This window comes from Aplysia californica, unplaced genomic scaffold, assembly GCF_000002075.1.
Source record: "Aplysia californica isolate F4 #8 unplaced genomic scaffold, AplCal3.0 scaffold00137, whole genome shotgun sequence".
In the NCBI taxonomy this organism is placed as follows: Eukaryota; Metazoa; Mollusca; class Gastropoda; order Aplysiida; family Aplysiidae; genus Aplysia; species Aplysia californica.
The window spans coordinates 163056-174684 of NW_004797407.1; the positions used below are offsets into that span (position 1 = coordinate 163056).

Genomic DNA, 11629 nt, shown 5'->3' on the forward strand with positions numbered 1-11629 from the left:
ATAAATACATGAGCAAATTGTGAGTTTTTGTGTATTGGAATACATTAGCATATTGTGAGTTTATGTGTATAGGAATACATGAGCAAATTGCAAGTTTATGTGTATATAGAAATACATGAGCATATTGAGAGTTTATGCATATTTGTTTGTTTGTGTGTGTGTGTGTGTGTGTGTGTGTGTGTGTGTGTGTGTGTGTGTGTATGTGTGTGTTTGTGTCACAACGCGGTGGAATCAGGGGTCGTCAATTTTGGGACGTATAGAGTTATTGGTATCATCTTAAAGCCTGTCCATTTCCCTTACTTTTGATTAAAAAAATATCCATCTGTGTTGTTCGGGTTGCCTGGTTTCAGAGGTAAAATTAGCTGGAAAACTGCCTCCAAAGTTATGTTATTTTTCTAGCTTGAGAGTCTGTGGAAACTGAAAATTAAAATTTTTTCTGCCCGTAATCATTTTTCAGTAATATCCTCACAGTAATTTGTTCTTTAATGGGCATAAAAGGTGTTGAGCTGGCACGATGGACCTTAATAAGATACTCCAGAGTTGAGTCACTGGTTTTTCAATTATTCTTTATGTAGGCCGAGATTATATTTAGATAGTGGAGTTCATTATTTTACATTTTCTTTTTAGTTTTTGAAGGTGTTTGATTGAACCTGAGCAATCAAGGAAACCTATCCTTTTTTGCTGGGTTTTTTTTCTTCTTACACTGGTGCAAACAACATAAGTGTGAACATGTGCAAGTATACAATTCCTGTACTTTGTTTTGTTCCTTTGGGGTTACACGACTGAGTGGAAATGCACAGATGCATGCCAGTGCAAGTATGTGTTTTATGTGTTTGCTAAAATGTTATTTGATTTTTACCGACATATAGGTTTTTTGGACATGTTTGTTCTGGTCAAAATTCTAAACTGCGGGCTGTTGGACGGGGCCGCTGGTAGGTCCTACTTCTTTACTTTCCCATTGTTGCTTCAGTCTGTTTGTCCTGCTTTTTCCCAGTACTAAATGACCATAATTGTGTTGATTTGCTTTTATTTTTTTTACTCTCACAAAAAACAACAACATTGTAAACCTTGATTGATGACTCTTGTTTTATTACTTCGTCTTGTATAACTGTGCGAATGTGTTGTTCTCAGGTGTGTCGGGGTTTCTATATGTGTGCCAGAGACGAGACCGTCTGGAAACTGGCGTGTGAAAAGTGAGTCTGCTGTCACTTGGCAGATTTAATTTCTTAAAACAAAGTTTTATTCATTTGTAATGCTGTTTCCTTGTTCTGCATTTAGAAGACAGCAGTATGCATGTATGTTTTAAGTTAATTTGTCAGAAGTGTCGCAGTCCTTGGAACTTGTATACATTCATCTATGCATATAAAGTTTCACTATTTTTAGTTTTCTGAAGCTGCCACACACAACAAAAATTCAGGTCGACTTATTCAAAAACTAGGTTATGGATGGAATTGTTCCTTTAGATTTCTTTGCTGAAATATTAATACAGTTCCTTTTCAGAAGTAAAAAAAAATAAATTTAAGTTTAGAGAAATAATTCCAACCTTGAACACTGCAAAGGCTATATTTCTTTCTACATGATTCTTATGGCTGGTGTATTGAGGTATAAAAGGGCAAATTTGGGCTTTTTATAACTTGTGAAGTCAGGTTTAATCGTCTTTAGTCATTGAGTCATAATTTGTAGGACCACCTTATTGACCTAATAGGATGTATAGGAATTTTTTTGCTCAGTATGTTTCAAAATGGACTATGCTAAAGAATTTTAAAGCTTTCTGTAACATATGTGTACATTTTTTAATTGTGTTTCAGAATTTGGGGTGTAAATCTCGGCAGTCCTAAGAAATACGGCGCCTCCTGGAGGAGAATGCTGATTGAGAGGCCTCATATGTTGTTTGATGGTTTGTTCTTTGCTCTTTTCAAATGAGTTTAGTGCTCTCGATTGACCTCTGTAGATTGTTCACTTTCATCTGTCGGCAATTTAAAAAATCTAGCTGATTTATTAATTATCCTATGCCAACGAGGTTACATAGTTAACTTTGTGTGGCACTTCTGCCGGCCCACGACTTAACGAATATATTTTTATTAAAAAGTATTGATCTAGTAATAAAGTTTCTATTTGGACCCTATATTAACAACCACTCTTTGGTTGCATACGCAGGATTACTAAAATAAATGATTTACAGTAACCTAGCATACAAATTGCTAATTTTGAGACAGCAACACCACCCTGCCCCTACATTTCAATGTAAGCTTGGAGATATCATCCCCTGACTGTCTAGACATCTTCCCATAAGTCTCAAAAAGTGCTCTCCTTTCTGTTGGACTGCATTTCTTTGGCATACGTTAAAGTGTGGTACTGTGGGAAAATAGGTCAACTTTTCATTGTTTTAAGTGTATGCTGTAAAGTCCCGATTGTTTTTTTTACCCGCTTTAGGTTAACATCAAACAATACCTGTTGGAGTCTTGGTTTGCAGTGACCTTTATGAATGGGCTTTTAGATTCTGTTGTCATTCAACTTTTAGATCCGTATGGAAAGATCTAGGAAGATTACAAACAGATTTGAATTTATCTCATTTTAATCGAGGTAGGATGGAAGTCAATAAGCTATAATAAGTAGATAATGTGAAAGATACTGCTTCTCTTTGAGATCAGGAGACAAGATTCAGGTTTCCCAGGTTGGGAAGTTTGTTTTTTGTTGCTTTTTTGAATATGAGTTTTAATACTCTAATGAAATTAAAGAAGATGATAATTTGATAGATACTTGTTTGCCTCCTTTTTAACCCATCTGTATATCCTGATGCTTGCATTTGAAAAATTTTGTTCAGCTCATCTCTATGACTTGATGTTTGTGTTCTTTCTTTTTTAAACTTTATTACTCATCTGTGTGTCGTGTGTGCCTCTGACCCAGGTTGTTACATCAGCCGTGTGACGTACATACGTCAGGGAGAGCAAGGCATGGATCAGTTCTACCGTCCCTTTCACCTCGTGGAGTATTACAGATACGTCCGCTTTTTCCCAGATGGTACGTACCTGCTTTTTCTGAGAATTTGTGAATACATTTTCATTTTGTACAATGCATAGTTTGCCTTGTCTACAAAACACTTGGGGGAAAAGTACATCTGACTCTCCTGTTTCTCCAAGTAAGTGATTGTAATTTGAGAAAGAGGTGTTATACTCTTTGGTAAATCAGAGCATATGTTAATGGTTTTGCCTTGTCAACTGTGAACATTTGAGGGTTTAAAACAACTCTTTTTCCACTTTGTAATGTCAGATGACACTAAGACTAGGCCTATTTACATCTAGTAGTTTTGCTGACCCGTGCTTTCCTTTCCTTTCTGAGCTTAGAAGATGGCATTGATGGCATAGCCAGTAATCGTGAGACTGGAGGTTCTTGGGTGGGAGCCTCAGCTTGGTCCAATGTTATGTCCCTTGAAAGGCTTTTTACAAGAAATTCCTATTTGGCTTGGTCCTTTTGCAGATGGATGTTAATCTCGGAGGTCCCGCCTCTTAGATAGCCTAATAGTGTTGATAAAGGCATTAAACCTATACCATTTCACATTGAGCTCAGAAGATACTCCAGTGATGTCCATTTTTGGGGGGTAAGAATATTATCAATGTATGTCGTGGAATGAAAAGATCTGTTGGAAGTCTCTTGCACTGATATGGTAGTAAGCGGATATTTAGGTAGTTTTTTTTTTTTAAGCTGAATGCTGCTCGTGGTGTCTGTTAAACCATCACAACGTTGGTCCGAATATGGATGAAATGATGACATTGATACCATACCACTAAAGTGCTATTCTGAAAATTCTGAATATTACTTTAAATACTGTTGCATCAATGTGGGTGGGTGGCAGGTGCCCTGGTGTGGTTTGCTCCTTCTTTCCTATCAAACATCTATTGTCCTTATCATTCCTCCTTCTTTTTTGTGTTTGTTACTCTCTTGTAACACCTCTAATCTTCGGCTCTTATATGACCTTATGCAGTTGCATGTGCCGTAAAACCTCTACTGAAACGAACTGTAGCATCAATGATGTTTGTTAGGATGCATGTGAGGGTTCCCTGGTCTGCTCTAAAATATCTTTAGGTAATGAAAAGGTTGAGCTAACACAGCAGAAGAGTACTGTTGTTTGGTGAAGGAATTTTGCCCTGTCTTGAGGAACGGTGTGTTTGTGTGTATCAGTGTGTGTCTTTGTGTGTGTGTGTGTGTGTGTGTGTGTGCGTGCGTGTGTGTATGTGTGTGTGTGTGTATGTGTGTGTGTTTGTGAGTGTGTAGATGTGTGTGTATATATGTATGTATATTCATGTGTGTGTGTGTATGTGCGTGTGTGTGTGTGTGTGTGTTAGTGTGTAGACGTGGATGTGTATGTGCGTGCACATGCTTTAGTGTGTGTTTGTGTATGTGTATTCATGTGTATGTGTGTATGTGTGTGTCTGTACATTTGTCTATGTGTATCTGTGTGTGTGTGTGTGTATGTGTGTGTGTGTGTGTGTGTGAGTAGCACAAGCAGTTCACAACAATTAAAATTTCCAATGAACCTGACTTGTCCAGGACATGTGCTGATGCTGGTGAGCCCGGAGGACCCACTCCAAACTCTGCCAAAACTGCGACACCGCAACTCCAAGGCCGCAGGAATCCTGAAAGGTCACTACAAGATCTCCGAGTTCAAGGTCAGTGACTGAGACTTTTCAGAAGAACGTCTTGGTTTAGGTATAAAGCAAAAATGTCGTTTTATTAACTTAATTGAAGGTTTTAGGTTATTGCGACCAATGTCTTTAGGTGCCTTCACTTTTGTTTCTAAACCAGCACAACTTGCCAGGTGGCCTGAAAGCGCTTTTATTTATATTTCTCAGTTGGTTTGGGGATAGTATGGGGTTTTTCTCACCGGTGTACTGGTGGCTAGGCATACGGGTAATTTTAAGTGGCACGGGTGTACTGCCGTAAGTTGACAAACTGCCTTTAAAAAAAATTCAGAGCAGTTTTGAGAAAAAGTTTTTTTAATCAGCGTAATCATTTAAAAAGAGTCATTCTGAAATTTAAATTGTCATTTATTGAAAAACTAATCTCAGTTTCAACTTGACTTTTGCAGACAAGTAGGGTGGTAACTGATCAGGCTTTCGATTAAGCAAATAAAACATTTTGGCACCAAAGTGAGTTTTTTGTCAGTATACGGCAGTGTACAGGTGGCAAGGGCTCAAACTGTTAAGCTCACTTAAAACAAAGTTTTACTGTAACCAAAGATCATACTTAACAAGATGGTTCACTCGGCCAAAAAAAGAGTCCGCGGATGTCCGCGCATTGGTTCAGATGTCGCTGCAGTCTTTGTTTTGAAGCTCTCTTTCGTTTCTCCAGAAGAAGAATAGGAATAGCATCAGCTGTTCCGGTTCGCTCAGTGTGGAGTTTTGGGTTTATTCTATTTTAATGACCTCTCGCCTCTCGTTCTAAAGCCAAATTAAACTAAGAAAACAGTCGCCCTTCCACCTGAAGAGGATTTTTGTCAGTGTAACCATTTAAAAAGGCGTTGTTCCGAAATTTTAATTATAATTTATACAAAAACTTGTTTGTTTCACTTTGATTTTTTTCCACACAAGTAGGGTAACTCTGTTCGCAAAGTGGGGGCTTTTTCGAAGAGGGGACCACCGGATTTTGAGGACACTTTTTTAATTGGTTCAAAGAGAGGAGTCAACCGTCTTGTTTTACAGAATCTTTATTGTAATGCACTGTTGTTGCTGCAGGTGACGTGTGTGCTGAAGAGGGTGAAGACAGCCGAAGTGGCAACGTACAGGTACAAGCGTCATCGGCAGGCAGCCAATCAAAATGATGCGGAGGTGACGTACAGCGTGGTAAGTTGGGTTTTTTTTGGCACATGTTTTACGGTGCTCGCTACTGTGTAAGGTCATATGAGTGCGTGGGACATGCCCGAGTGGCGGCAGAAGCCTACTCTTATCGATTTTAGACCACCGAGGGATCTTTGTCCTTGTCCGAGAAGGCTAGGTGTAGATCTTTCCTACCAGAAGATCAGGGGTGTGGCTGAAAGACAGCAGTAAGAAGGAGCCAAGGAGTAGCAGTAGAAAGTCTGCAGAAAGAGTCAGGAGCTCAGAGGAGGGGGCAAAGGAGGTGAGGGAGTGGGCACTGAAAGTGGAGACGAAAACAGACGGTAGGACATTGCTAGAGAACAGGAAAGGAGGAGAAAGGAGACAATTTTAGAGAATAAATTTTTTTAGTCGCTACTCGTATTTGAAACCGCGACCTTTGAATGAGAGGCGAACACCATAACCTCTAGACCATGAGAGCCCCATACGCAGATTATGAAAACAGAGATATTCAAATATGGATATAACATTGTATAAAATTTTTGTCGTGAAGCTTTCAGAGAACTGATTTTTTCGGACTGCTCTTGCTCTAGTTCATAGGAAATATAAATAACAGTTGTGATGTATAAGGGATGCTGTTTTTCCTTCCTCCCCCCCCTCATTATTTTGGTTAATTCAATGAAGTTGTTATTCTCGGCCTTTGTTTTGTGTGTAACTCCTGTTTTATGCCTATTATCTATTTTCTTGTTTGCAAATACAACATCATAAATTCTCAGTTATTTTCACTAAATACGAGTAGCTTCATTATAATAATTATAATAATAATAATAATAATAATAATAATAATAATAATAATTGCATTTATATACGCCTATCCATGCTCAAGAGCATGCTCTATGCGCTTTACAACTATTACTACCCCCAGCAGACCGTTTGAGAACACTCTGAAACATTCTCGGCTTCCGCGGAAGCTTACAGTGCAAGCTGCGGATTTTACGCGCTCAAACACTATCGAACTGACAAGATCGTTCACTGTCTATAGCCGGGTACCCATTTCCACTTGGGTGAAGTGAGGAAAATTTGTGCAAAGTGCCTTTCCCAAGGACACAACGTCGGGCCCCTGACGGGATTCGAACCCACGACCTTACGGTTGCGAGTCCGAGAGCCTAACCACTAGGCCACCAACGCCATGGTATGCATGTAGAGCTGGTTTCTTTTGACCACATTCCTGTTCTCTCCTAGGCCTCTGAAACTTTTCTCTGCCAGAATTGGTCTCATCGGCCACAGTATAAACCATGAGCCATCTTAACCTTTAATTTTTCCAGTTCTATTTCGCTGGAGAAATATTCTCCTCTGTAGATATATTGGTCATCATCACACATTGACGGCCAAGCTATTATTATTATTATTATTATTATTATTATTGTTATTATTATACCTTTAACATTTACAACTATTCATCTTTTTTGCCCTTTCAGGAATTTGACGTTGCATCTGTTGGAAGACGCTCCCACGTACAGCTGGTTTGGGGAAGCTACACAGTGCGGACATACTATAAGTAAGTAGGGCTCTCTCATGGGTTTTCACATGGCTTTGAGTTTGGTTTTAGTTGAAAGCCTCTTCTGTCATTTAATTGAAGGGCACGTTGTTTTGCCACTTCTTCAAATCCTTAGATACTTTTTTGCAGGGCTTTAGAGAATGAGGACAATGTTCCTGGCTTCCTTGGGGAAATGTGCAGTTTTAAGGGCAGTTGAAAGTTTCCATATTTTCCTCTTTTGACTCACTCTCTATTGCCAATCAAAAAAGAGACGTATGATTATTTTAGATTTTTCATTTGTTGCAAGGACTGTTAGACTGAGTGTTGCTAGTGTTTATCGACAAAGTGTTCATTTCCCGAGAACTTTTGAACCAGATTATTGTGTACTGAGGAAAGAATGTGCAGGTTGGGCTTGATGCTAAGTAGTAAAATTTAACGATAATAATAAGAAAAATAAATAGCATTTGTATAGTGCAAATTCCCGCTCAACAGCAAGCTGTATGCCCTTTGCAATCTATATTATTATTAAAAAAGAACAGGGTTGACCAATTTTTATTAAACTTTATTTCGTTTTTTTTAGGTCCACAGGTCATGAGACAGTTAACAACTTTGATTTGAATAAGCGGACGTTCCCCCCGCTAAATTTTTCCCGTGTGCGGAGCTTCCTGTCTAACTCCCAGGAGCCTCTCTCCTAAGACGGGCAAGTGTTGTGTTGTGGATAGTGCTAACTCATGGATAATGCTGGCTGTCGTCTCGATAGTGTGTGCTCTGTGACAGCCGCTGATGTAGAAAGATTCGTGATTGCTAATCCTTCCAGCTTTCAGATAGTTTTTATGTTCTATTTGTGTAATTGAAAAAAAATTGTTAATTTTTTGTTGGTGTTCTATAACCATTATCGAAGCCGATCTTATGGGTGCTCAGTAAAAATTGAGAGTTAGCATATGGTATAAATAGTAGAAATATACCGTGGGCTAACATTTGTGTCGTCTCTCTTTTAAATCAGAAGTTTTGTTTTGTCTGTTTGTTGAACTAGAAACAAGGTACACCTTAAGAGCATATCGCCATCCTTTTGTTTATTCTATACTGTAAATGTGATCTTTGGAGGCCTGACTTTTGTAAGTTGTTTTACTTAATATAGCTTGTGATTGTTCAGTACCCAATGGTTGAGATGTTTAGGTTTCTTTTGAAGAGGTATCGTATGTTTTTTAAAGTGTGAGCATTACACTCATTGTTTATGCAGATGCCTTCTTAGAGGAGCTGTTTGTTGCTAATCAGATACTAAAACCGCTGTATAATCTTCATGTTTAATGTACGTGGTCTTGCATTGTATATATGTATCCCCAGATTTCTTTGGAGTAGGAATAATACAATTTGAAACTTATCTCAGCCGAGCTCTGGCAGTGGGTGGTTTGCGGGTGCTGTGGTATGGTTTGCTCTTTCTTTCCTATCAAACATCTATTGTCCTTACCTCTCCTTCTTTTTTGTGTATGTTACTCTCTTGTGACACATCTATTCTTCGGCACTTATATGACCTTATTGTGTTGCACGTGCAGAAAAACTCTTACTTAGACTAAAAAAAAGAACTCTGGTAGTGTACTATATGACATTTTAAAGTAGTAAATGATAATAAAAAGTAGTATGCATCTGAAAGTAATTCAGAAATTAATCATTTTGTTTCTCTTAGCTGCACAACGAAAGATTAATGCTATTTAATAATACAGTAGTCTCCGCCTAAGATCCCGGTGTTAGGGAACAAAGAAAATGCGGAATCTTTACCGATGGACCAAGGGAAGAATCTACGGTGACCCATGTAAAGGCCCACAACCAGTAAAATAGCCTCCCTCCACTTTAAAATAAACCGACTTGATCCCTGGGTGGGTTTATAACAATGGCAAGCAAAGAGTGGTCAGCCTTTGTGACCAATGACAGTGGCATGAGGCATTCCGTGTACACTTATCCTATAGTGAATCTCAAGATCTACGCTTATCCAGTTGCCCCCCCCCCCCTCCTCCTGTCAGAAATTTATAGCCATCCATCTCTTACCCAGTTCCCCTGTCTTTGTTGTTGTGCACCTGTACGTTGTGACCACGCAGGTTAAAATTCAGTCTGTCTCGCAACTTTGGGAAGAGAGAAAACTGCTGCAATGGCCACGGAAGAGTTTACAGTTAGATGTGGTCCCGCCTGAAGCGAACTTGTAGGCCCTACCCACCCAGCGAGTGATGTAAGTTTAGGTGGAGAGCTCAGATGCAAGTGCGATTTTGAGGAAAACAAACACATCAGTCAGTTCACACCTCGGTGTGATCCTGATTGGGGCAAACATTGTACCGTTTCATTGAGTTTTTCAACGCTAAATGTGATCACATTCAAGAGAATAACTGATCTTTGATGCCATGGGTAGTTCAATGATCTCAACTTTTCACTCTTCGTTGATTGGCTGTACCGCCTGAGTTTTTGTTCTATAAATCATGATCTGAAATGTGGAATCTTACCCGAATGTAGACCTTCTGAGTGAATCAGAGCAGGATCTTAGGGGTGACTTTTGTAGAGTAAAAATTCAGTTTTCTTAAAATAACGGGATCTTAAGCAGTGGGATCTTAGGTGAAGACTACTGTATTTTTTTTTTCATGAACATTGTAACAAATAAAAATCTTTTCAAGGGTGTCTGTGGTGTAATGGTATGACATTTTGCTTTGCGTGTGAAAGTTGGGGAGTTCAATTTTCTTGTAGGGAAGATATTTTATCAAGCATCTTCGGCGTCCCGTTGGCATGTTTCAAACTCAAGCTATGGTCGAATCTGACCGTCAGCATTGAAGTAGGCTGCTGTCTAAATTACAGTATCTAAATTGTGTCGATGGCGACCTGAATCATTTACTACACTACAATAACAGAAAGCTCTAGATATTTCAGAGAATGCTCTCATTGTTTGTCTCTCAGGGTTTGCTGTCGTTATCTTCATTGTCTTGATCGACTCAACATTTTTTTCTGTCCTCATACACCTCCTCGCAGCACTGTCTGAATGAGGACCGCTGTGTTTGTGTAGAAATAAGTTGTAAATTGACAGGAAGATGTATCTAGGTGCAAAAAAGAAAAATATATTGACTCAAGAACCATATTGTTACTTTCATATTCCAGGTTAAAACATATCTTATAAATGAGCTCAGTATTTCCAGTATAATTGTAGCCGGTACTCTTTGTAAGCCATTTCCTTCCTTCCTTCCTCTGGCTGGCCTCCGTTAGGAGGGCAGCAGGCAAACAGATAAGAGGCAACCTCTTGTGGCCTCGTCCAGAGTACATCTGGGCCCGGTCTCGCATTGTTCTCCTTAAGTGGGCCTTGATGTGCTTCCCCCTGCGGGCACTCGTACAGTGCGTGCTGCAGGTCGTCAGGACTTGTGCCACACGCCAGACAGGAATCATTGGGAGCGGAGCCTATTGCATGGCCTTGTAGGCCATTTCTCCTTTGTCACTTTGATATCTTGTGTCACTGTGCGACATCCCATTGAAAACTATATATATATTACTGCACTATAAATTTCTACTGTTAGTTCCGACTTCAGTGAAGTCTTCAGTGATCTGTGTTTTTTAGAAATGGCTTATAGTTTGTTCATTATAACTTACAATTTGTTAATTTCTGTATCGGAAATTCTTTGCTGTTGAAAATATGCATATTTTTGTTTCAGATTTATAGTTGTTGCTTCTTGATATTATTTTTCTACCTTTTATGCTATCCATTCCCCTAAGTTTGACGTTTTATTTATGTCATATATTTTTTTTCATAGATTGTAATGGTTGTGGCAGAGTTATGATTTGCCCCTTCAGTGTTTTCTTCCATATTTATTGAGTATTTGCACTGCAGTGTAGCCTACTTGTTTTCTGAATTGGCAGTGCTATGTGAAAAATACATGATTTTTTGGTCTAGTTTAGACATTACATTATTACCTTATCACCACGATCATTTTGCAGCTTATGTTGGAGAATATTTTCTTGGAGGTGCCTGGAATCCTTTATCTTTCAGTGAACCATTTGTATTGGCCCCAGCTTCATTTTGATTTTCATCTATGATTAGGTCTATGTTAGAATTCTGAAAATAGTGGCATTTGCTTAAGGCGGAAGACTTTTTTCCTTGTTATGTTAGATCTTGTTATTTTGCTTCCCGTTTGGGTTGCTGAGATGCATATTGGGAACTGTTACCAATATTACCAATAACAAACTGTTATTTTCATATGATGTTCTGAATATTGAACTATTTTATCCTGCCTGTGTATATTTGTGAAGGGCGATTGGT

The 11629-nt window shown here is 38.9% G+C and overlaps 1 protein-coding gene across 1 annotated transcript in view; it reads left to right on the top strand.

The window, feature by feature from the left end:
* LOC101850881 (F-box only protein 9) overlaps nucleotides 1–9600 on the top strand; it is a gene marked incomplete in the record, with an annotated part of 22653 nt that extends 13053 nt beyond the window's left edge. The window contains 7 exon segments of the mRNA XM_013081588.2: nucleotides 1132–1193; nucleotides 1809–1897; nucleotides 2908–3021; nucleotides 4549–4667; nucleotides 5733–5840; nucleotides 7289–7368; nucleotides 7928–9600. Of these exon segments, the coding sequence (XP_012937042.1) occupies nucleotides 1132–1193; nucleotides 1809–1897; nucleotides 2908–3021; nucleotides 4549–4667; nucleotides 5733–5840; nucleotides 7289–7368; nucleotides 7928–8042 (687 nt within the window).
* Between the last annotated feature and the right edge of the window lie 2029 nt (nucleotides 9601–11629).